This window comes from Vicugna pacos, chromosome 26, assembly GCF_048564905.1.
Source record: "Vicugna pacos chromosome 26, VicPac4, whole genome shotgun sequence".
In the NCBI taxonomy this organism is placed as follows: domain Eukaryota; kingdom Metazoa; phylum Chordata; class Mammalia; order Artiodactyla; family Camelidae; genus Vicugna; species Vicugna pacos.
In genome coordinates, this window is record NC_133012.1 from 3,534,500 (window position 1) to 3,558,181 (window position 23,682).

Sequence of the window (23,682 nt, forward strand, 5' to 3'; positions counted from 1 at the left end):
TTGCATTTTTCTTTATGATTTTTGCCTTTGAAAGAGCCCCATTACTCCTTGGTGTCACAACATAAGGTATGCAGCTAATAGATGTTTGTCTTTTGTTTTGAGGTGTCTAAGGAAGAGGTGAGGTTTCACCTGGCTGTGTTCCAGCGCGAAACCCAAGTCCCTTGGCCTTTTGTAAAAACAAATGGTTAGAAAGACCAGGGAGAGTTCTCAAGTGAGTTGTGGTGAAGAGGCTTCTTCCTTAAATGAATTTACATGAAAACAGTGAATAGAAACCTCTGATTTTTTAGTTTTGTTGTGGGGTGCGGTATGTGTGTGTTTGTCATGAGCTCCAGCAAGGGACTTTAAAAATATCAGTGGTTTTTAAAAAGCATAAAGTTGAAGGATAGTTTTGGTTGTTCCTTTGCAGAGTTATTAATTCTTGTGTTTGAATAGGCTAAATTCTAGCTGCTTTTTTTTTTAGAAGTCAGTTCATGTTTATAGAGTATCCATGGTAAATATACATGCATATATATCATATGTTACATACATAACACACACAGCCATACCTTATTTTATTGTGCTTCACAGATAGCATCTTTTTTTTTTTTTAACAAATTGAAGGTTGTGGTAACTCTGAGTTGAGCGAGTCTACCAGCACCATTTTCCCAGCAGCATTTGTTCACTTCATGTCTCTGCGTCACATTTTGTTAATCTTTGCAATATATCAGATCTTTTCATTATCATTCTATTTGTTATGGGGATCTGTGATCAGTGATCTTTGATGTTACTACTACGACTAGCTGAATGCTCAGATAGTGGTTAGCATTTTTTTAGCAGTAAAAGATTTTTTAATTAATGTACGTACATTTTTTTTAAGACATAATGCTGTTGTACTCTTAATAGACTAGCCTCTAGTGTAAACATAACTTTTATATGCATTGGATAACCAAAAAATTCATTTGAGTTGCTTTTTTGCAATGTTCTCTTTATTGCCGTGGTCTGGAGCCGAACCTGCAGCGGCTCCGAGCTCTGCCTGTAAACATGTATGCACGTAAGAGTCTGTTGCTGTATTGGGTGCAGAGTAAATCAAATTCCTCTTGAATTTAAGCTTTTCAAACTTGATCTTTGCGGTCATTAGCAATGGCTTATATTAGAACTGTTGGCGGAGAAGTCACAAAGGCTTTACAGGTTATTCTTTTTTTTTTTTAAGATAGTGTAGTTGAGGTTATTGCAGAGATTGGGGGCGTAGAGATAGATTTTCATTACAAACAGAAGGTAGATAAAAACAGATAAACGTATGTGTATAACAGTGTGTTTTTCTTTGGTCAGATCTGTGAAGAGCCACTAATGAAGGGAATTTTAGGAGTAGTGTAAAATGAATTGCAGACTCTTGTTACGTGTTTAGTAATGTTCTTTTCAGATTGTTCTTAATAGTTACTTCCCTAGACTGGAAGGCGATTATTTCTGTGTGTGCTCCCAGGGTCAGGAGGCCGTTGCCATCAGCTGGGGCACTGTGTGTGTGGTCTGAGCCAGCCTGCAGCGCCCCTCCCCACCCCGACCTTACCTCCCCAAGTGCCAGCAGTGTCTCTAGTAACTGAGTCTTGGGGAGTGAGTTTAGTTGAGGAAAGTATTTGCAGTGTTATTAAATGCGGAAAAAGCAATGTCACCAACTGCATTTGGTTCTAAGAGATTTATTAGCACTTTTGTGCTTTATTTTGATGCTCTACTTAAAGAATAATACAGCTTATTTCAAAACTTGTTAGCTTGTTCCTGGCTTTTTAAATTCTCCTGTGGAACCCTGAGAAGGCGACACTTAGATTCAGATGGGATTTTAAAAAATTGTTCGTTTTGTTACCTGTCTCAGTGTATTTGACTTAGCTAAATTATGTAATGCATTTTCTGACTGCACAGAAAGTGGGAGTGACTGGCCCGCCTGACCCACAAGTCCGCTGTCCCTCTGTCATTGAGTTCGGGAAGTATGAAATCCACACCTGGTACTCTTCCCCGTATCCTCAAGAATACTCAAGGTACGTTTTGAGAGACTGTTTACTTTTTGCTTTTAGATGCATGGAACTCTAGCCCTAGAAGAGATCTTGGAGACATTTTAGTCCAGTTCATCCTTTTACATTTGAGAAAGCTGGTGGCTTTAAAGTGTTCATAATAGCAGCATATGTTGGCAGCTCCTTAACCCAGTTGGCTTCAGTCTTTCTTTTTTGTAACCTGTCCAAAAGCTATTACTTCAGATTGGAAACCTGACATATGGTCAGAATGAAAAGGGAACGTTTTTTTCTTTAAGGGAAATTTGCCTTCTTACCTCACACTAAGAATTTTTAAAAAGAGAGGTTGTTATATTTAACTATAAATAAAAAGTTTCACTGAGTAGCCTTTAATTTAAATTTTTATAATTTAACAAACTTTAGTGAGTGATTTGTTTTCCCGGGAATAGACAAATGGCATAAAATTATGTATAAATAGCTTTCCAGATGTAAAAATGAATCAGTCAGCGCCAGCTTTTGGGGATGAGGTGGCGAGCTCAGTGAAGCCAGACTGGTTCCATGACCCAGCCATGACATTTATAAGCTGTGGGACCTTAGCCGTCACCCAGCTGCTCAACACCTCAGCTTCCTTTTCTGTGAGCTAGGGATAATGATTGTTCTTACCTCGTGGGGTTTGTTGTGAGCATTAAATAAGCTGAAACATGTGAGTCACGTAGAAAATGGTGAGTGCTCAACAATGTCAGTTATTATTATTTTTTTCCTTTAGGGTTGAAATTAGAAGAGTTGAAAAATAAGATTTGGTCCAAAAATTAAACACTGGTTTATCATTTGAAGTATAGCAGTCATATTAATTCAATCTTTACTCTGTAAGATGGGTGTGCCTCAGTTTCCCTTTAGCAGAGCATTACAAGGAGTAGCAAATGATGGTGCTCTCTGAGTTAAATGCATGCTCAAAGTACCATTATATGACTTCTGGCCTTCTTAGCCTTCTTCAGGTTTACCTAAAATATTAGCCAAAATCTTCATACCAACACTGATAGCTTTAGTGCTTTGCAGTATACACAATGCTTTAACATGGGTTATTTCTAAGCTGGGATTAAGCCAGTATAAAAAACTAAAACTCAGGGGATATTTCATTTGCTTTTTACTTCTTCTTTCCATAAATTTAATAACTTGCTTGTCTGGTTTCTACGTCTAACAGAAAAGTAAGAGGGAAAATGTTGTTGCAGATAGACTGCAGTGATAAACCAAAAAAAGAAGAGAAAGGGAAAACTCCAGGAAACGTAACACACAAGCTCATGAAAGTTAGCAGTTAAGAGCCATTTATTGAAGGGTCATTTAGCCCCACATTCTGCGGTAGATCTTTAAGACAGTATTCTGTTTACATCACGGAAAAACAGCAATCTGAGTTCATTAAGTAAATGTTTATTTATTGTATATTATTGTATGTATGTTAAAAGAGGGAAGGAAATCAAACAACTACCCGCAGAATGCAGGTGTTCAAGGCAGTTTCCTCCCCAGGAGTTCTGGATAGCCAAGACGCTGTATGACCAAGAACAGCAGAGCTGAAGAATTAATTTCTTCATGAGGTTTGAAAGAAATTGTTACCGTTTTCCCGTGAGCTTTGTCCAGATCACGAAAGTGCCAGACTTAGAAAAGAAAGCTTTTCCCCATGTGTGTCCCACTTTTGCAGGGATTGTGGCACAGAAACTGAAACCACAGTCACCTTCCTCTCCTGCTCAAGGGGAGGGGAGGAACTCAGCTGCGCCAGGAGTGGAGGTGGAGGGCCAGCACCTGCTCCTCAGGAGAAGGATGAGAGGGGAGCCAACCACGAACTGTGGACCTAAGATACTGAGTCTCATTAAAAATGTTGCTCCGTGTTCTGATGAGATTGTCACTAGAACCTGACTTTGTAATCAGGTTTGAGGGAATGGGTTCTCAGTGAAGGAATAAGCAGATATCACTAGCAGTAAATTAAATAACCCTCCAAAATGCAGTAGGAATTGTAGTAGAAAGCAGCAATAGGATAAGTACTGTAGAATTCATCAGCTTTCTTATGTAGAATTTCAGACATCTATACATTTCTTTATCTACCATTGTGGGGGGTTCCCTGAATTTTCCATCAGAAAATATTCTATAATTTAATACGTTCTTTACTAAATAAGAGTTTTTTCTATCTATATGTTCATAATTTTCTTAATGACATTTTAAAAAACCACATATATTTAAGTGAGTTTAGGCTTATTTCACTTCTGAGTTCTTTTAAACTTAAGTTGACTGTTTAGGGATCTAATGATTTCCAAATAATAAACCTGTATTTTTTTCCTTTGTTAATATTTATTATTACTCTCTGCTAAATTACTTTCAAATTATTTTCTTATTATTAAAGATTTTAGACACTTAAAAAAAAATTCCAAATCCTAAGGTGTACAAAAACACCTTGGAACAAACAAAAAAGAAGAGATCCCAAGAGGAGAAATCTTTTGGGACCTGGGATTATGCTTTCTCTCCCAGAATATTCACATATTTGTATGTGCAGTGTCTGTTAAGTCATCTTGCATCCCTGACTTAAAAAAAAAAAAAACAAAGCAGAATGAAACAATAGCAATGAAGCAATAAAACTACTTCATTTGGAGCAGTTTATCGTATATATGATTCATATGACTCTTCATGACTCTTCATGTACATGATTATATAAAGAATATAAACCAGAGTTTTAACCCTGAGTTTCTCCAACAGGGCCGTGTGATACTCACACACAGCAGACAGGCCCATAGAGGGCCCCCCTCTGCCTTTGAAAACCAGACATAGGTGGGCCAAAGGCAAGAGTAAATAACTGTGACCATGGGATATCCTCTACTCCTGAGCTGTTTAGAGCCTACCTTCTTAATAATCTCCTTGCTACAAGATCGTATTAGGATCCTCACAAGGCAGATTCCCACATACTTGAGTAGTTTAGGAACTTCGGTCTACTTTTTGATCCTGTTTCTGATTTGATTTGATGCATAGATGATGTACAGCCCCGGTTACTAAAGAAAGCATCCTTGAGTCTTCGGATGACCACTAAATGATGAAGTAAAATGGATGAAAGGAGTAAAGGTACTCGTAGTAGTCACCGTAAATAATTGCGCTGCAGTTACCATTGCCTGAGCATGGTCCCGGGCTCAACACCTCTGGACTAATTCTCTGAGGGGGATGTTGCTGTCTTTGTTCTACAGCCTAGGGCCCAGCGGATACACTCAAGACCATGCAGTTTGTAAATGGTAGAACCAGGGTTTAATCCCTCTTTTCTCTAAACACATAACCAATACCTTTAATCTCTGTCCTTCACTGCTCTGTAGAGCATTAGTATCGAGATTGATCTCAGATGGCTTGTATCATAATCTTTGACCTAAGTAATATTCGATATAATTTTTATTATTGTCTTAAATTTTTACTACAAGTTGACCTATTATGAAGGCCAGACAAACTGCTACTATCTTGGGCAGTGTTCAGAAGCCAGGAAGGTACTGCAGGAATTCCTAGGAAGGGTGTTTGCATCATCCCTGAAGTAAGGGAAGCAGTGCTTCCGAGGCGCACACAGCTGCAGCCCAGTCCTGGCTTCACGGACTGTGGTGACAGTGCAGTGGGTGACTTTAAAATAAGCTTCAACTGTGGGAGCTGAACTCCATGATGCAGCTGATCAAAGCAACCACACACCTGCTTGACAGTCAGGGCCCAGGTGCTTTCGGGAAAAAGAGGACAGAAAGCAGCACCGAGAAGTATTCTCTCGGTCTGGGGGTGTTCATAGTCTCAGTAACTGCAGGTCACCTCATGTGACCTAATGTTCAAGATTATGGTGTATGTTCTCAATCCGAGAACTGCAGCCGTGTGTGCTATTACTAGGAGAAACATTTCGTTTGTCTAGGAGTTTTATTTGATGATTCTCTTTAGACTAACAGTAGGCTTGGTTTTAATAAAGTAAGGGGGTTTTAGAAATACAGAGGATCATAAGAGACAAATACAAACAACTATACACCAATCAGATGGACAACTTAGAAGAAATGGACAAATTCCTAGACATGTACACTCTCCCAGGACTGAAACAGGCAGAAATAGAAAATGAACAGACCAATTGCCAGTAATGAAATTGAATCAGTGATAAAGCAACACCCAACAAAGTCCAGGACCAGATGGCTTCATAGGTGAATTCTACCAAACATTTAGTGAAGAGTTAACACCTGTCTTTCTCAAACTATTCCCAAAAATTCCAGAGAAAAGAATGCTTCTGAACTCATTCTTTCAGGCCAGCATCATCCTGATATCAGAACAAAAGATATCACTCACACACATACATGCACACAGACACATACAATTACAGGCCAGTATCCCTAATGAACATATATGAAAAAAATCAACAAAATATTAGCAAGCCAAATCGAATAATACATTAAAAGATTAATATACCATAATCAAGTAGGATTTATCTCAGGGATGCAAGGAGTTTTCAATATCTGCAAATCAGTCAGTGTGATACACCACATTAACAAATTGAAGAGTAAAAATGATATGATCGTCTCAATAGATGCAGAAAAGCTTTTGACAGAATTCAACACCCATTTAAGATAAAACTCTCCAGAAAGTGGATATAGAGGGAACATGCCTCAGCATAATAAAGGCCACATACGACAAGCCTACAGCTAACGTCATACTCAGCGGTGCAAAGCTGAAAGCATTTCCTCTAAGATTGGGAAGAAGACAAGGATGCCCACTCACCACTTTTATTCAGCATAGTGGCAGCAGTCCTAGCTACAGCAGTCAGAGAAGAAAAAGAAATAAAAGGAATCCAGATTGGAAGGGAAGAAATAAAACTATCACTGTTTGTAGATGACATATGGTATACGTAGAAAATCCTAAAGATGCCACCAAAACACTACTAAAGCTCATTAATGAATTTGGTAAAGTTACAGGATATACAATTAATATATAGAAATCTGTTTCACTTCTATATACTATCAAACTGTCAGAAAGAGAAATTAAGGAAAAATCCCATTTACTATAGCATCGGAAAGAAAATACCTAAGAATAAACCTACCTAAGGAGGTAAAAGACCTGTACTTGGAAAACTGACAGTAGTGAAAGAAATTGAAGATGACACAGATGGAAAGATATACTGTGTTCATGGACTGGAAGAATTATTATTGTTAAAAATGGCCGTACTACCCAAGGCAATATGCAGGTTCAGTGCAATTCTTATTAGAATTCCAATGGCATTTTTCACAGAACTAGAACAAAAATTTTTAAATTTGTATGGAAATGTGAAAGACCCTGAGTAGTTAAAACAATCTTGAGAAAGAACAGAGCTGGAGGCATTGTGCTCCTTGACTTCAGGCTATGCTCCAAAGCTAAGCAGTCAAAACAGCACGGTACTACCACAGAAACAGACACACAAATCAATGGAACAGAGTAGAGAGCCCAGAAATAAACCCACACGTGTATGGTCGGTTAATCTGTGACAGAAGAGGCAAGAATATACAATGGTGAAAAGACAGTCTCTTCAGTAAATAGTGTTGGGAAAAACTGGACAGCTACATGCAAAAGGAATACATACAAAACGACAACTTTCTTAAACCGTGTACAAAAAAAAGTTCAAAATGGATTAAAGACCTATGTAAGACTGGAAACCATAAAACTCCTAGAAGAAAACATAGGCAGAACAATCTGACAAAAATCATAACTATTTTTTGGGTGTGTCTCCAAAAGCAAAGGTAACAAAAGCAAAAATAAAGAAAAAATGCTCAATATTACTAATTATCAGAGAAATGCAAATCAGAACTACAAGGAAGTATCACCTCATACCAGTCAGAATGGCCATCATTCAAAAATCCACAAATGACAAATGCTGGAAAGGCTGTGGAGAAAAGGGAACCCTCCTACACTGCTGGTGGGAATGCAGTTTGGTGCAGTCACTGTGGAAAACAGTATGGAGATTCCTCAAAAGACTAGGAATGGACTTACCATATGGCCCAGGAATCCCGCTCCTGGGCATATTATATCCAGGAGGAACCCTACTGCAAAATGACACCTGCACCCCAATGTTCATAGCAGCACTATTTACAATAGCCAAGACATGGAAACAGCCTAAATGTCCATCAACAGATGACTGGATAAAGAAGAAGTGGTATATTTATACAGTGGAATACTATTCAGCCATAAAAACCAACAACATAACGCCATTTGCAGCAACATGGATGCTCCTGGAGAATGTCATTTTAAATGAAGTAAGGCAGAAAGAGAAAGAAAAATACCATATGAGATCACTCATATGTGGAATCTAAAAAAAAAACCAAAGCATAAATACAAAACAGAAATAGACACATAGACATAGAATACAAACTTGTGGTTGCCAAGGGGGCGGGGGGTGGGAAGGAATAGACTGGGATTTCAAAATTGTAGAATAGATAAACAAGATTATACTGTATAGCACAGGGAAATATATACATGATCTTGTGGTAGCTCACAGAAAAAGATGTGACAATGAATATGTGTATGTTCATGTATAACTGAAAAATTGTGCTTTACACTGGAATTTGACACAACATTGTAAAATGATTATAAATCAATAAAAAAAAGTTAAACAAATGGGGCCTAATTAAACTTAAAAGCTTTTGCATAGCAAAGGAAACCATCAGCCAAATGAAGAGATAACCTAAGAATGAGAGAACATAGTTGCAAAGGGTATGACTAATAAGGGGTTAATATCTGAAATATATAAATAACTCATACAACTCAACATCAAAAAAAAAAAAACCCAGTTAAAAAATGGGTGGAAGACCTGAATAGACACTGTTCCAAAAAGACATGCAGATGGCCAACAGGCACATGAAGAGATGCTCAACATTGTGAATCATTAGAGAAATGCAAATTAAAACCATAGCGAGGTATCACCTCACATCTGTCAGAATGGCTGTCATCAAAAAGAACACAGATAACAAATGTTGGCGAGGATGTGGAGAAAATAGAGCCCTTGTACACTGTTGTTTGAATATAAATTGGGACTACTATGGAAAACTTAGGGAGGGACCTCAAAAAACTAAAAATAGAACTACCATATGACCTAGCAGTTCCACTCCAGGATATATGTATCTGAGGAAAATGAAAACAATCCAAAAAGATACATACACTTTAATGTTCATAGCAGTATTACTTAAAATAGCCAAGATATGGACGTAACCCAAGTGTCCATCAGCAGATGACTGGCTAAAGAAGATGTGGTCTGTATATACGATGGAATACTGCTCAGCCGTATTGAAGGAAATTTTGCTATTTGCAGCAGCATGGGTGGACTTGGGTATTAATACTATGTAAAATAAGTCAGAGAAAGATACTATATGGTATAACTTATATGTGGAATCTGAAAAATAAATAGTGAATATTACAAGAAACAGACTCACAGATACAGAGGACAAACTAGTGGTTACTAGTGGGCAGAGGGGTAGGGGAGGGACTCGATAAGGGCAGGGGATTAAGAGATACACACTACTATGTGTAAAATAAATAAGCTACACAGATGTATTATTCAGCACAGGGAACATAGCAAATATTCTAACAATGACTATAAATGGAGTATAACCTTTAAAAATTGTCAATCACTGTGTTTTACAACTGAGACTTGTATAATGTAAATCAACTATACCTCAATTTTTAAAAAAGAAAATAAGAGGCCTTTGAAATGTTTTCAGCAGGAAATGATTTGGAATAAAATAGATCATGTGCTTCCTTCTACTTTATTATTTTTCATATAGTAAGGTCCACTGAAGTTTTTTTTTTTTAATCATCAGTAAAATGCTATACATCCTGCTATTCCAAGGAAATAACATTGAAGTCATAATTTACCATATAAGACTTGGCAGTGATTTTCTCAGATTTCAGTTTTTCTGATGTTTTCTTGAACAACCCACTATTAGTGCTTTAAAAAATTAGGTCTTTTCCCATAGACCTTAGGAAATAGATTGTATTTTATTTTCATATGTTCTGAGACCTAATATTTGATTTAGATGCTTTTAAAGTTGACATTTTTCATTACCATAACCTGGGTCTCTCCCCTTCCCCCCTCCTCCTTTTCTCCCCTCGGCCTCCCCCTTCTCTTCCCTCTCCTCCCCGCCTTCCCTTCCTCCCTCACTCCCTCCCTACTCCCTCTGTTTCTCACTATCTTTCTTAATATTTTGAAAGCTCAGAGTTTTGCTTAGGTTTCTTAGGTTTACATTTGTAGGGAATATTTATTTGTACTGTTTAACTCTCAGAGTAAACCTGTACTCAAGGATTCTTCTTTATCTTCATGTTGCAACAAGTTAAAATTGTTCATTGAGAATGTATTTACTTATATATATATTGAAGAATAGTTGATTTACAATATTGTGTTAATTTCAGGTGTACCAAAGTGATATATATATATTTTCAGATTTTTTTTATAGGTTATTACAAGTTATTGAATGTGTTATGTTACACAGAAATCCTTATTGCTTATGGATTTTATGTATATGTATAGTAGTTTATTTTATGTATAGTAGTTTATTTTATGTATAGTAGTTTATGTCTGTTAATCCCATACTCCTAATTTATCCCTCCTCCCATCCTTTTCCCCTTTGGTAACCATTAATTTGTTCCCTATGTCTCTGAGTCTGTTTCTGTTTTGTATGTAGATTCATTTATCTTTTTTAGACTCCATATATGAGACACTTGTCTTTCTCTGTCTGACTTATTTCACTTAGTATGATAATCTCTAGGTTCACCCGTGTTCTGCAAATGGTATTATTTCATCCTTTTTTTTGGTGGGGTGAGTTATATTCCTGTGTGTGTGTGTGTGTGTGTGTGTGTGTGTGTGTGTGTGTGTGTACACATTTTCTTAAACCAGTCATCTGTTGATGGGCACTTGGGTATTGTAAACAGTGCAGCTGTGGACACTGGGGTGCATGTATCTGTTCAAAGGGTTTCCATCATTTCTGGATATAGCTCGTTGAGAATTTAGGGCAGGTGAAGAAAGGTAGGTAGGGGAGGAGGATGCCATAGTTGCATTTTATAGGGAGAAGCTCATTCTTCCTCTGTCCTTTTAAGAAGAAATCATTCAGAATCCAGGTATTTAGGGAGCGGTGCTGGCAGTTGTGGGTCACCTTTGAGACTCAGTTAATACATCTGGTGCCCACACTAGATGATGAAGTTCACAACCGGGGCCACTTCATTTTGAGGTTTTCTATTTTCCAGTTCTGGTGGTAAGGAAGGAAAAAGCTGTTTACCCTGCTGCCATTCCTGAGTAGTGGGGTTGGAGGCAACATTCAAAGGAAATAAGCAGAGTAGTCTGGGAAACCTTTCATTTTCATGCTCTTGGCTCCAGCTTCTTTTATTTATAATGTCAGTCATTATTTGCTTCATTCAGTACTTTATTTTGGAATGACTTTTGTACTAATGATATGATTTCAGGTTGTCTGGGCTTGGCTGATAATTAGATACGTTGGAAAACAGTATTACATATTGTGGACATTTAGAATTATTATACCACAATATTTCCTTGGAAGCTTTTATAGTGTGCTGAATGGCAGTTGCAAAACTAAGATGTGGGGTTGTAGAGGAGGGATTAATACACACTTGTGAATCCCATGCCTTTTCCTACCTTATTTGAGCATGAAACACTTAGTGCAAACAGAACTAGGGGGTCCGTGAACACACAGGGAAAGGCCCTAATCAAGTTTTAGGTGTTTTTAGATAAATTATAATTATGCTTCAAAAGCTGCTTCTAAAGTAGAACTGGGGAAGATAGTTTTTATGGTCTTCACACTTTAACAAATCCTTTTTGTGTGTGAATCCACTTTTTCTTTAATTTCAGGGTTGTCTTTTTAAAGTACAGCTGTCCGAACTGGTAGCAGCTAAATTAATGTGGGGGCTTCTTAAACTTCCTTCCTTCAGCCTCGGCGCTCGTTTACATGAGAGAGGATGCAGTGCTGCATTTGGATTATCCTTTTTGTCATCACAGCATCCAGTGTTTTTTTGCATATGCAGTTTTAATGATAATATCAGACCTCACGTTACCAAGGCACGACCAGTTTTGGATACAGTTCAGGATGCAGGGAAGCCTCTGTGCCGAGGATACACCGGATGTGTATTTATAATAGAAGAGCCACAGATCTTCTCAATTCAAACTAAAATAGATTATAAAAGCCACTGGTTTTTAATTTAGGTTATGTTTCCTCCATTACGTGATGAACTGATCTAATCACTTAACTCTATTGCCTAGCTCCTCATAAAAGGGACATTCTAAAGAAGTCCTGTTACATTATTACTAAAATAGCAAGATGATTGAATAAATATAAATTATATAAATAGAACAGGGAGCCTCTGAATGAATAATTTGAACTTCTATTTCACTTGTTGAAAAAAGACTTTTGAGTTGCAGGATTTAATGTGATATTTAAACAGAGAGAAAGCCAGAATTTCAGGGGTGGAAGGAAGGGAGGTAGTGTAATACGTTCTAACTTGAAAAAACATATTCAGTATTATAATTTTACACATAAAAAATGTACAAAAATCTGCTGTGTCCAGTTTACTCAGCATTCTGTACGTAGTGTGCCTAGCACAGGGCCTGACACACAGTCAGTAATCAAGAAATGTTTATTTTCTGAGATCAATGGATGAATTATCAAATAAAGGAAAAAAGAATATATAGCTTAACAAAATCTTTACTTACTGGTGTGTTCTGAAGGCAGACTTTATTTTCTACTTACTGGAAATTATCAAGGAGGAGAGAAGGTGAGACTCGTGCGTGCCCAGTGGGTGACTTTAAAAGACTGGGAAGTGCTAGTCTGATAAGGAAGAGCACTCAATTGGGTATCTTGGTTTCTCAGCCCACCCTCCGACTGTTGATTAGATACTGTTATCCAGATTAGTTCTATCTATTGTTTTTGTTTTTCCTTTCTTAATTAATTGAGATAGTGTGATACATTATTATTATCAACCTTTTTACTTGGGTAGTAATAAGAATCAAAAAAGAATAATTGTGAAATTCAAGGTCTTATAAAATATAAGTTCCTCCCATTTCATCATTTTTTACAGGCTGCCTAAGTTGTACCTCTGTGAATTCTGTCTGAAATACATGAAAAGTAGAACCATTCTCCAGCAGCACATGAAGAAATGTGGTTGGTTCCATCCTCCTGCTAATGAGATTTACAGAAAAAATAATATTTCGGTCTTTGAGGTAAAGTATAAGAAGCTTAGTAGTTGTCTTCCTATCCTTGTCAAGTACACTTGCCACCTGTACTTTGTCAAATTGTGGAACTTGATTTTTTAGAAAACGTTATGTTACTGTTGCTCACTATTGAGTCAGTAATTCAGCTGTATGAGAAGCAGAACCAGGCATTCCAGGTTGTACCAACTTCACAAGCTTGATCTCTGAATAAATTATTCTGTATTTCATTGAATCAGAGATGTCAGTTGTAATATATCTTACTATTTTGTGTACCACTAAGAAGGGAAAAGGGCTGCTAATTATGATTTATAAGACTCCGTTTGTTTATAGCATGCCAACAGATTTTACTTATGTTTAGATGCGATAAAATTGTCTTAGAATCTATGAAATGTGGCATTTAAATGAAAAGATTTCTACTGCTGTATTTAAAGGAATGTTTTGTAGAGTCGTATGTAATAGCTGTAGTAAATCTTAATAATATTTTTCTGACTTCATCACAATTGTACGACTAAGGCTACGTCTGTGATCCTGTGTTGTTAGTCGTGGTTTTTAATTTCCTGATCGAGTACCTGCCGTGTGGTCAGTTAGGTTACTTACTATGATGGTAGGATTTCAGATCGTCAGGATCTACTCCATCTCTTGCTTTCTTGATCTTCCCTAAGCCTCTGTTTCAGTTGAGGATTAGAGGAGCTCTTCAGCTCGTGGGGAGGGGAAGGCTGTGGTACACGGTACTGTTTCAGCAAACCCGAGAGCAAAGTGTTCCTCACCTTAAGCATATATTGGTGTATATATTTTTTAAAAGTGATACTAATTACTTGAGTTGTTGAAGAAGATTCAGCCTTGAAATGTCATTGTCTTTGGGTCCAATGTGAGCAGTCATTGGCATTTTCATAAAAGAACAGGCTCCCGCATCCCCAGGATCCAGGGGTGTGAAGGGCATGATTGCCTAGCGCTCCTGGTCCTGGCCAACCTGAGTCCAGGAAACACCTCATTTGCCAGGTTGCTGCCTAGGGAACCTGCTTGGTGCTTCTGGCAATAGTTAATGATCCCTCAGTTAGCTTTATCTGAGGGAAAATCTTATCATGGCAGTCAGACGACATTGCTTCTGGCTGCTGGCACAGATTAAACTATAGATGTATCTTATTTTACTTAACAAATGCATTTTAGAAGAGGTTGCATTTAGATCTTTTGTTGAGTTACTTTAAAAAATGCATCAGATCAGCTTGTCTTCTGAAGGATTCCTGCAGTCAGTCTTACTATAAAAGCAGAAAGTGCTAGTTTTGAAATGGCCACCACCTCCTTGTCTAGCCATTCTTGCTTTGTTGAAGTACAGTACTTTCCATATTTAGTTGTCTTAATCTAGCAGGTCCTGTATTTTGCCATTTCAAGAGACGGCTTCCAGGTTCAGTGTTTTCTGAGAGCTGACAGCTCCTCTGAGGCTGGCCTGTGAATACTCAGAGGCGCTTGTAACTGACGTGTGTTATTCCAGAACTAGACACACTCTGCTGACCGTTCTGTTTTTCTCCTCTAGGTTGATGGGAATGTGAGTACCATTTATTGTCAGAACCTGTGTCTTTTGGCAAAGTTGTTTCTTGACCACAAAACACTCTATTACGACGTGGAGCCATTTCTTTTTTATGTACTAACACAGAATGATGTCAAGGGCTGCCACCTTGTTGGCTACTTTTCTAAAGTAAGTATATCAGCTTAAAATTTGTTTGATTTTACATGGAATTCTGAAACAGTCTCGCTGGTTCTCACTAGAAGACACCGCAGGATGCAGCACCTTCTGGGTGCCCTCTAGCTCTTTGGAAAGGAAAACAGAAGGAGCGTTCAGAAACTCATGAGCGGACTGACAAACGTAGAGAAGAAACTTACGGTTACCAGGGGGAACGGGGGGAGGAAGGGATAAACTGGGAGTTCGACAACTGCAGATACTAACTACTGTATATAAAATAGATAAACAACAAGGTCCTCCTGTCCAGCACAGGGAACTCTATTCAATATCTTGTAGTAACCTGTAATGAAAATAAATATGAAAAGGAATATATGTATGTGTATGTATGATGGAAGTTTTATACTGTACGCCAGAAATCGACACATTGTAAACGGACTGTACTTCAATTAAAAAAAATGAAAATTAAAAAAAAGAAACTCATACAGTGCTCGCAGGTGCCTGGTAACGTTCCACACACTGTACTCTCCTGGGAGCATAAACTGCTGCTTATACTCAGGGGGAGAGTTTTGAAACGACTTCTCGTCCCGTGGGGACAATGGATAGAGAACTGGTGAAATAAACAGTCATCACCTCTCTGAGTTCTCTCTTGGTCTAAACCTCCTCGTCCTAATTTGAATTTTAGGCATAGAAGTAAGAATTTCTGAGAAGCCATTTTTTATTAAAGGATATTTTTCTCTCCTTCCTTTTAATTTTACATTCTCTTGAGGAAAAAAATTTCTTTTGTAGTCAAACGGCATAAAAGATGTACTTTAATTTAAGCAAGCCTATGGTAAAATCTGAGTGTATAGAATAGTGAAGTGGAAAGTCTTTATGAGAGTCCTGTTCGTAGGCTATTTCAACAGTTAAATATAATGTAAAATATATTGATTAATTTATAAAATGTATTTTTACCTGCCCTGTGTAACACCAGAGTAGGGAATAAAAGAAACTTCGAAATTGTTGATGAATCTCCGCACTTCTAAAGTGCCAGCTTGATGCGTCATTTGTAGCTTTGCAAGTCAGCTGGGACTCAGATTCCTCTGCTCATCTCAGGCACTGACATTACTGTTGTTGAGTTGCAGGTGGCATTGGGTGGTGTCATTTTTATCTTACACTTTTATTCTCCTGGGGTGGTTTGTGGGCAATGGCAGTGACTTGGCATTGTCCTGTCTCCTCCCAGAGGGGCATTTTTTTCTTAATGTGCATGGCTATCCCCAAAGGACCAGGGCTATGGTTATGACTGTTAGTCTTGTTTCTTAAAAATTAGCATTAGTGTTCAGTCTTACCGGCTTGCTGTTTTAAAACTTGGCTTCTGTTTTCTCCACTAGGAAAAGCACTGCCAACAGAAATACAACGTTTCCTGTATAATGATTCTTCCCCAGTACCAGCGCAAGGGCTACGGCAGGTTTCTCATTGATTTCAGTAAGGATTATAGTAACATAATTGCTTATTGTCCCCTCCTGTTGAGCTTTTGTGTGCGTGCGTGCGTGCGTGTGTGTGTGTGTGTGTGTGTATGTTTCAAAGACTGGCAGCTGATTTATTGGTTGCTCCTTAGTATCTTTGGGCCTTAAAAGCTAAGGCCATGAGCTTTTTTTTTTTTTGGTTGAAATATTTTAAAATATTTAAAAATAGCTAATATTGGATACAAGCTTCTGTATGATATATAGAAAATCTCTTTAATTTGCAACTGTTCGTTTACAACAGAACTTAGTTTTATTTTATACAGTAATTCTGCTGCACAATATTAAAAACACATATAACTACTTAAATTCGTGCTAATAAAGAAGTGCAGCGCCTGCCCTATTCTTGTTACCCAGTTACAAACCCAGTTACACATTTCTGAGAAAATGTTTGCATCATTTTTCAAATGTAGCTAAAAATATGTGACACACCTTTAAAATTTTTAGAAGTAAATAATACAGTAAATAATTTAATCTGATAAACTTGAAAGATGACAGTTCAAGAGGTCATTATGGAACTTGCATTTTGTTACACATCGGTAATCTGGCTTAGAAAGTACATGGCTGTGGTGAATTTTATACTTACTGTAAAATAGTGGTATAGGAGGGAATATTTCCCCTCAGACAATTGTTAAATGTAATACTACTTAAAGGAATACATTCAGAAGTAATGCTCCAAACTACGGATTCTGATACAGGCAGTCTTTCTAAATACCAGATTGATTATATGACTAGTGCTAGGAAGTTAATTCTCTTGTGGACCAGTGAGGTTTACTCTACATGGCTGTACACCTTACTCCTGACTATATTTTATTGGAAATATGTGTCATTGTTTATTTTTTATGTTTTCTTTTGTCTGTCTGTCTGTCTGTCTTTCTTTCTTTCTTGTTTTTTTGCCTTGATTAATAGTAGAGGGTGAAACTCAGGTCATTTCCTTGAATATCCACATGTTGTTTTGAAATAGGACTCTTGATGGGACATGTTAAGCCATTAAGTAGAAAAGTTAGGGGAAAAGATTTCATTTTGCATTTGTTGGTCATTCGTCAAGCTCTGCAGACAACAGTCTGTGGTTACAGTGCTGGTTTTTGTTTTGCAACTTCTCCTAGCGTAGTACATTTTCCCACGTTACCCTCCTTAGACTGATTTTAAGTTTTCTCTAACGAAAAAAACTACATTTCTTCTGCCATGTCCATTTTTGATGCTTTCCCTTCGAATTCATGCCTTTCTCTTCCTTTCTCGAGAGACATGCACTGGATGAGGACAGAGTAAAGCACCGTACACTCACAGTGACTCCCTCACGCTGACACTCTTGTTTACCAGGAGTTAAGGTGATGGATAATTGTGAGGAGAGCTTTGGCTGAAATGAGAAATTGTTGTCTAATTTCCTCACAGAAGAACCACATCTTAATAGACAGGATCACGTAGAAACTAAAGGCATTCTTTTGTATCGTGCAGTTCAGATATAGCTGTGGCCACCTAGTGGTCCAACTAAAACATGCAGGGGTGGTTCCCTCGTAGTGCATTAAATAACCAGCATTATTGCCTTGGTCTTACCAGTGCCGCCTGTTAATATGAAGTCCTAATTTTAACTGTGTGAATATTTTAATGATGTGATTTATATTAATATAGGTAAAGCAATATAGGTTAATGTTCAGTGTATACAAATTATGCACTCTTCCTACACACTTGTTTTCAAGTGATTTTGCAGTTTTGTTATTTTTCTTGAAGAAATTTACCTTTGAAATTATTGCCTACAGTAAGTTGAATGGATTGTGGAAGAGGAGATTGTTATTTTTGTAAATTATCATCTTTTAGATTTCTGACATCTTTGTGATTTGGGGATTTCTTTAGGTTATTTGTTATCAAAGCGTGAAGGCCAAGCAGGGTCTCCAGAGAAACCATTATCTGACCTCGGTCGTCTTTCCTACATGGCTTATTGGAAAAGTGTAATATTGGAGTGCCTTTATCACCAAAATGACAAACAAATCAGCATTAAGAAGTTAAGTAAGTTGACTGGAATCTGCCCTCAAGACATCACTTCCACACTCCACCACTTACGAATGCTGGACTTCCGGAGCGACCAGTGAGTATCACGTCCCTTTGTGTTATCTTCGAAAGATAATTAGGTGGAAGTTTTTGGATCAGGCAGCCAAATTATTGAAGAAAAGGCATAAACTAGTATAAATGGTATACTTGGTGATCCTGAGACATCATTTTTCTCTGTAGAAATAAACTGTTATTATACTATTGACCATATTTTTTAAAAACCTTTTTTTTCTAGTCTTCTTCAACTGTAGAAACCATGTCAAACAAAATACACCCATGATTAATTTCCATACAAATGGCACAAAATGAAATACAGGTCAGAGGAAAGGCAACGTTCCCCTTTCTAGCACGATTGAAAAACGGTCACAAAGAAAGGAGGCACTTGGTCTAGAAAGATAGAGAATAAAAGAGTGCGGGAGAGCAGCAGAAATTTCAGGGGTGGGAAGGGTGAGACAGTGAGTGGTTCAGACAACCCCATCCATTGCTCTGGAGCGGGAAGCACTTGTCTGGCTTCATATTTCTCAGTGGGGGCATCTTCCCAGGCAGGTTGTCTGTGAAGCGTTTATCCTCATCTCCGGGGCTTTCGGGGGTGTGGCTCCATATCCATGGTGTGGTACTCCGTGTGCATCGTTGAGTGCTATAAACTTTTCTCTGGTTTCAGATTTGTGATTATCCGCCGGGAAAAACTTATTCAGGATCACATGGCAAAGCTCCAGCTGAATTTGCGGCCCGTGGATGTGGATCCGGAATGTTTGCGCTGGACTCCTGTCATAGTCTCCAACTCTGTGGTCTCGGAGGAGGAGGAGGAGGAGGCGGAGGAAGAACAGGAGGAGCCTCAGAACCAGGAAGGAGACTCAGAGACGAGTGTAAGGGCATGCAGGGTCCCTGTTGTTGATGACGGAAGAGTGTGATTTTGGTTTTCAGGAGTGGCTATGATACACATATAATGACATCTTAAACCAACACAGTAAATTCACATGTGAATTTCTGAGTTTATTTGAGTGATGGAAACGTCAGGAAGGCTTTGAGATTTGTTTATTTATTTATTTTTAAGCCTTAGTATCATTATGAAACCTTCAAATTTGTTAGAATATGTTACTTCTGAGTAAATATGCTAATCAGAGTGCCAGTAAGCAGTTCGAAGCTGTGTGGTAACTGAGGGATCTGAATTGAATCTAAAGCTCACCATGGTTAAACATGAAATGAAGGTATGTTTTCCTTAAAATGTTAAGGAAATCCTGTCATCACGTATGTTTTCTAATAGAGCACTGAGTAGTTTAGTGAGTACACGGGTGTCTTTAGTCATTAAAGGGTTGATGAGGGACTACACTGCCATGCAGTTTTCAGTGTTTTTCTTCATGTGATGCTTACCTTTCCCCTTTTCTAAAGCAGTTCTTTCATCCTTTAAAAATCTGTGTCCTCCTTTGATAAAGTTTCATGCCCCTGTTTAATATAATTTTTTAAATGAAATTAAATATTCAGAATAAAATAAATCAAAATATTTACAGAAATTTTCTTTCATTTTTTGGAACATCCCCTTTCTCTTGCCCATGCCTGAGCCCACGTCTTCTCTGTTAATAAGTTTTTATTGAGAAATTTTACAAACTATCTCATTGAACGTTTATGAGAGTTTAAGAACACTGCAGTTCACTCTGATTATTAAAGATGGTGCTGTGCAGTGGTTGGGAGCACCAGCTTTGGCTCTGGCCGTCTGGGTTCACAGCCCAGCTTCTTCACTTGCTATTTCATGTCCTGGGGCAAGTTAGATTTTTTTGTGCCTTAGTTATTACCTCATCTGTAAAACGGAGCTATAATAGTAATGCTGCATATAATCGTTGTGAGGTGTACATGGATACCCATAAAGCATTTAAAACGGTGTCTAACACGTAGAGATACTTAATGTCAGCCACTAAATAATGAAAAACGTTCTCTTTTAAAGTTCGTTTCTTATCTCAGTATTTACGAGGTCGGAATAGGAGATACAACCGAATATGACTGAAAATTAATCAACATGGTCTCATTTTCTGCCGTCAGGTGGGGAAGGCTGCCTGCCGTGAGAACAAAGAACCGGACTCCTGTTCTTCCGTGGAGAGTGAGAAGAAGCCCGAAGCGCCGGCAGCGGCCAGCTCCGCGCGGCTGAGCAAGCAGGCCCTTCCCCGGGACAGCCCTCCTGCCAACAGCCCGCCGGCCCGCAGGGGCCGCTGGCCCAGGAAGAGCCGGAAAGCCCAGGACCGCTTCGGCGACAAGGACCCGAAGCTGCTCTTGGAGGAGACGTCAGCCCCCCGGGAGCAGTATGGGGACTGCGAGGAGAAGCCAGAACCGCCCCCGGAGCAGGACGCCGAGAGCGAGGAGCCGCCGGCCGCCTCCCAGGAGCAGCCGGGCCAGGACGGGAAGCCCGACGCGCCCCGGAGAAGGGCCGGGGAGGGCCTGGAGCTCTGGCGGGCGCCGCTGCGGAGAAGCCCCGAGGGGCTCAAGTGCGCGCTGCCCGACGGCCACGACAGGCTGCCCCGCCGCTACGCCGACGGCCGCTTCGGGGACACGGACCGGGCCCTGCTGCGGGGCTTCAGCGAGAGCAGCGAGGAGGAGGAGGAGCCCGAGAGCCCGCGGTCCAGCTCACCCCCGGTGCTCACCAAGCCCACGCTGAAGCGCAAGGTGAGGCCCCGGGGCTCGGCCCTGCCGCCCCGAGGAAGCCAGGAGCCCTCAGGGTGGGGGGCTTTCCAACTTCCGCCTCCGTGTGGTGTGGCCTCCCACCTTCCCGGGGGCGGGTGGGATGTGCTCGTGACTTCCTGGGCTTCTGGGAATTCGTTTAGAAGTCATAAAGTTACTGAAGGGCTGACAAACTTTTTTAGCTTGACGGTTTGATTTCAAATTAGGACTTTTTAGGGATTGCAAAAGTATTTTAAAACTATGTACAGATGAGAAACGTTTCTGTTAGGAAAAGAGAGGAAAACAGTACACATTTTGCTGGAAAGTGGACAAAGCAGTGCCTGTACTGAGGCGCTCGGAGCGAAGCTGTTCGTCTTACCCTGGGGGGTGCCGTCTTCCTCGTGCTCTCCTTCCTCCTCTCGCCCTTCATCCTCCTGTGGTTTGACTTACCCTTGTTTGAAAAGTAGCTTTTAAACTATATTTCATCATCTTGCAAAGTTGGAGTGATAGGCAGATTGTTGATAAGTGCTGTGTGATGATGATAATGAATTCCGTTACACCATATACCGGAAATATCCCAGGCTCTGGAGTGAACCACCACAGGCCAGCCAGAATGATGTGTGTCAGCTCCCTGGACGAGCCACCCAGTAGTAGTGGGGGACAGCTTTCATCCAAAGCAATGAAATCGTTCTTTTCCTTAGCAGAGCTTTTTTTTTTTTTTTAAAGGGCTATTTATTTAAAAATAAACTTTCCATTTTAGAACAGTTTTAGATTTACAGGTTTATTGCAAAGAAAGCACAAAGAATTCTGATGTTCCCCACAACCAGGTTCACCGACTAGTAACCTTTTACCTTGTACCTTGTACATTGGTCACAAATAGTGACCCAGTACTGATCCATTAACTAGAGTCCATACTTTGTTCAGATTTCCTTAGTTTCCCTCATGTCCTTCTGCCCGGGACCATCCAGCACACCAACACTGCATTGTGTCATCATGTCTCTTTAGGCCCCTTCTGGTTGTGACAGGTTCCCAGACTCCTTGTTTTTGACGACCTTGACAGTTTTGAGGAGTACTGGCTAGCTGATTTGTAGACTGCCCCTCACGGTGTTAGAACAGGGTGGTGTGTTTCTGGGAAGAAGGCCAGAGGTGAAGTGCCATTCTCATTGCCTCGTGTAAGGGTATCTGCCAGCACTGTATCCCTGTGTACCAGATGCAGGGGTTTGCTGTCAGTCTGACTCTTCACTATTGGTGTTAACGTCACGCTCAGTCATGGCTCCAGGTGGTTTGTCCACTGGAGAGTCAGTCCTTTCTTCAGACCCTTTTCTATGCTGTACTCGGGAAATTACTGCCCATCGCCCACGTTTCAGGTGTGGGAAGTTACACTCTCATGCTCCAAGAGCAGAATATCTGTGTTAAGTTATTTGGAATTCTCCTTGGGAGATCTATCCATTCTTCTCTGTGTTTGTTTATCCATCATTCATTTATGTCATTGTGGACTCAGAGGTTACTAACTTCATACTTCAGGTTATAACCCACTTCTACCACTTTATGTACTAATTTGTCTCCAGCTCCAGCTGGTATGCGCTCTTTCAGTCTTGCTCCTGTGTCTCTTCAACATCTTTGTCATTTAGAGGCTTGGTTTGTTTCGAGCACTTCCTCACCTTCTGGGTCTACAATATATTCTGGGTTCATCCTGTATATGTCGTGCTCCAGTCCTGCAATCAGCCATTTCTCCTGAGAGCAGGGCCTGGTGTTTAACCTAGTTTGAAAATTGTGTTCTCAACTAGGCGTAGTCGATTTAAAGTGGAGAAAAATAGATTAACTCTGTTGTTCATTACATGACCATGAAGACTATTTCTTTTACATCCTAGCCTTATATTGCCTATTTATAAAATAAAATTATGCTATTTCCCTGTGTAAAAAAGAATATTATAATAGGCAGTGAGACCAGGTACAAGATACTTTTGAAGTTCTTGAAGAAATTCAGTTGCCTGGGAGTCAGGCTGTGTTTTGCAGCCTTTTCTGTACTGACTGGATGTGCCCTAAGCAAGTCCTGCGGCCTCTTTGGCCTCTAGAATGAGGGGATGAACTAGAGCATCCTTGGTGATATGATACTGCTTTGTGACACCTATTCTGTGATTCGAGGTGTTAGATCAGTCTTAGTACAGAGTCGTGCCTGATGTGCCAAATCCCAGTTTTAAGAGATTTTATTGTACTTTTAGAATGCTTGCCAGCACCAAGGAAATGTGTGCCAACTCCGGAGCTGCAGCTCTTTGTGGGCGGCTCGTGAGAACTCGTGCGGCTTTCCCAATGCACAAACGATGTGTTAGTCCCCTTTTCCTATTGAGGAAGAGAAGTTAAGGGACTAGCCTGTGTCACTTCAGTACTGAAGTGGGCGACTCCCTAGGGTGTTAATTTAACTGCACCGTTACTAAGGGAGTGATAGTATCTCCTCTGACAGCACGTCTGTCTGTTCTTTTACAAAGTTGTATTCAGTTATCCAGATCTTGTATTTGTGATCCTTCATGTACTGTTTTACAGTAGTATTCTGAAATAATCACAGTGTCTTTTGGCAAACAGCATCCTCCTTTTACAGGTGCTAATTCTATTAAAAACTATTTA

The 23,682-nt window shown here is 39.5% G+C and overlaps 1 protein-coding gene across 1 annotated transcript in view; it reads left to right on the forward strand.

Annotated features, from left to right (window-relative positions):
* The window catches only part of KAT6A (lysine acetyltransferase 6A), a 97,421-nt gene that overhangs the window by 67,803 nt on the left and 5,936 nt on the right, over positions 1–23,682 (forward strand). Inside the window, 7 exon segments of the mRNA XM_072950195.1 lie at positions 1,891–2,006; positions 13,059–13,200; positions 14,723–14,884; positions 16,237–16,330; positions 18,220–18,451; positions 19,076–19,280; positions 20,449–21,066. Coding sequence (XP_072806296.1) covers positions 1,891–2,006; positions 13,059–13,200; positions 14,723–14,884; positions 16,237–16,330; positions 18,220–18,451; positions 19,076–19,280; positions 20,449–21,066 — 1,569 coding nt within the window.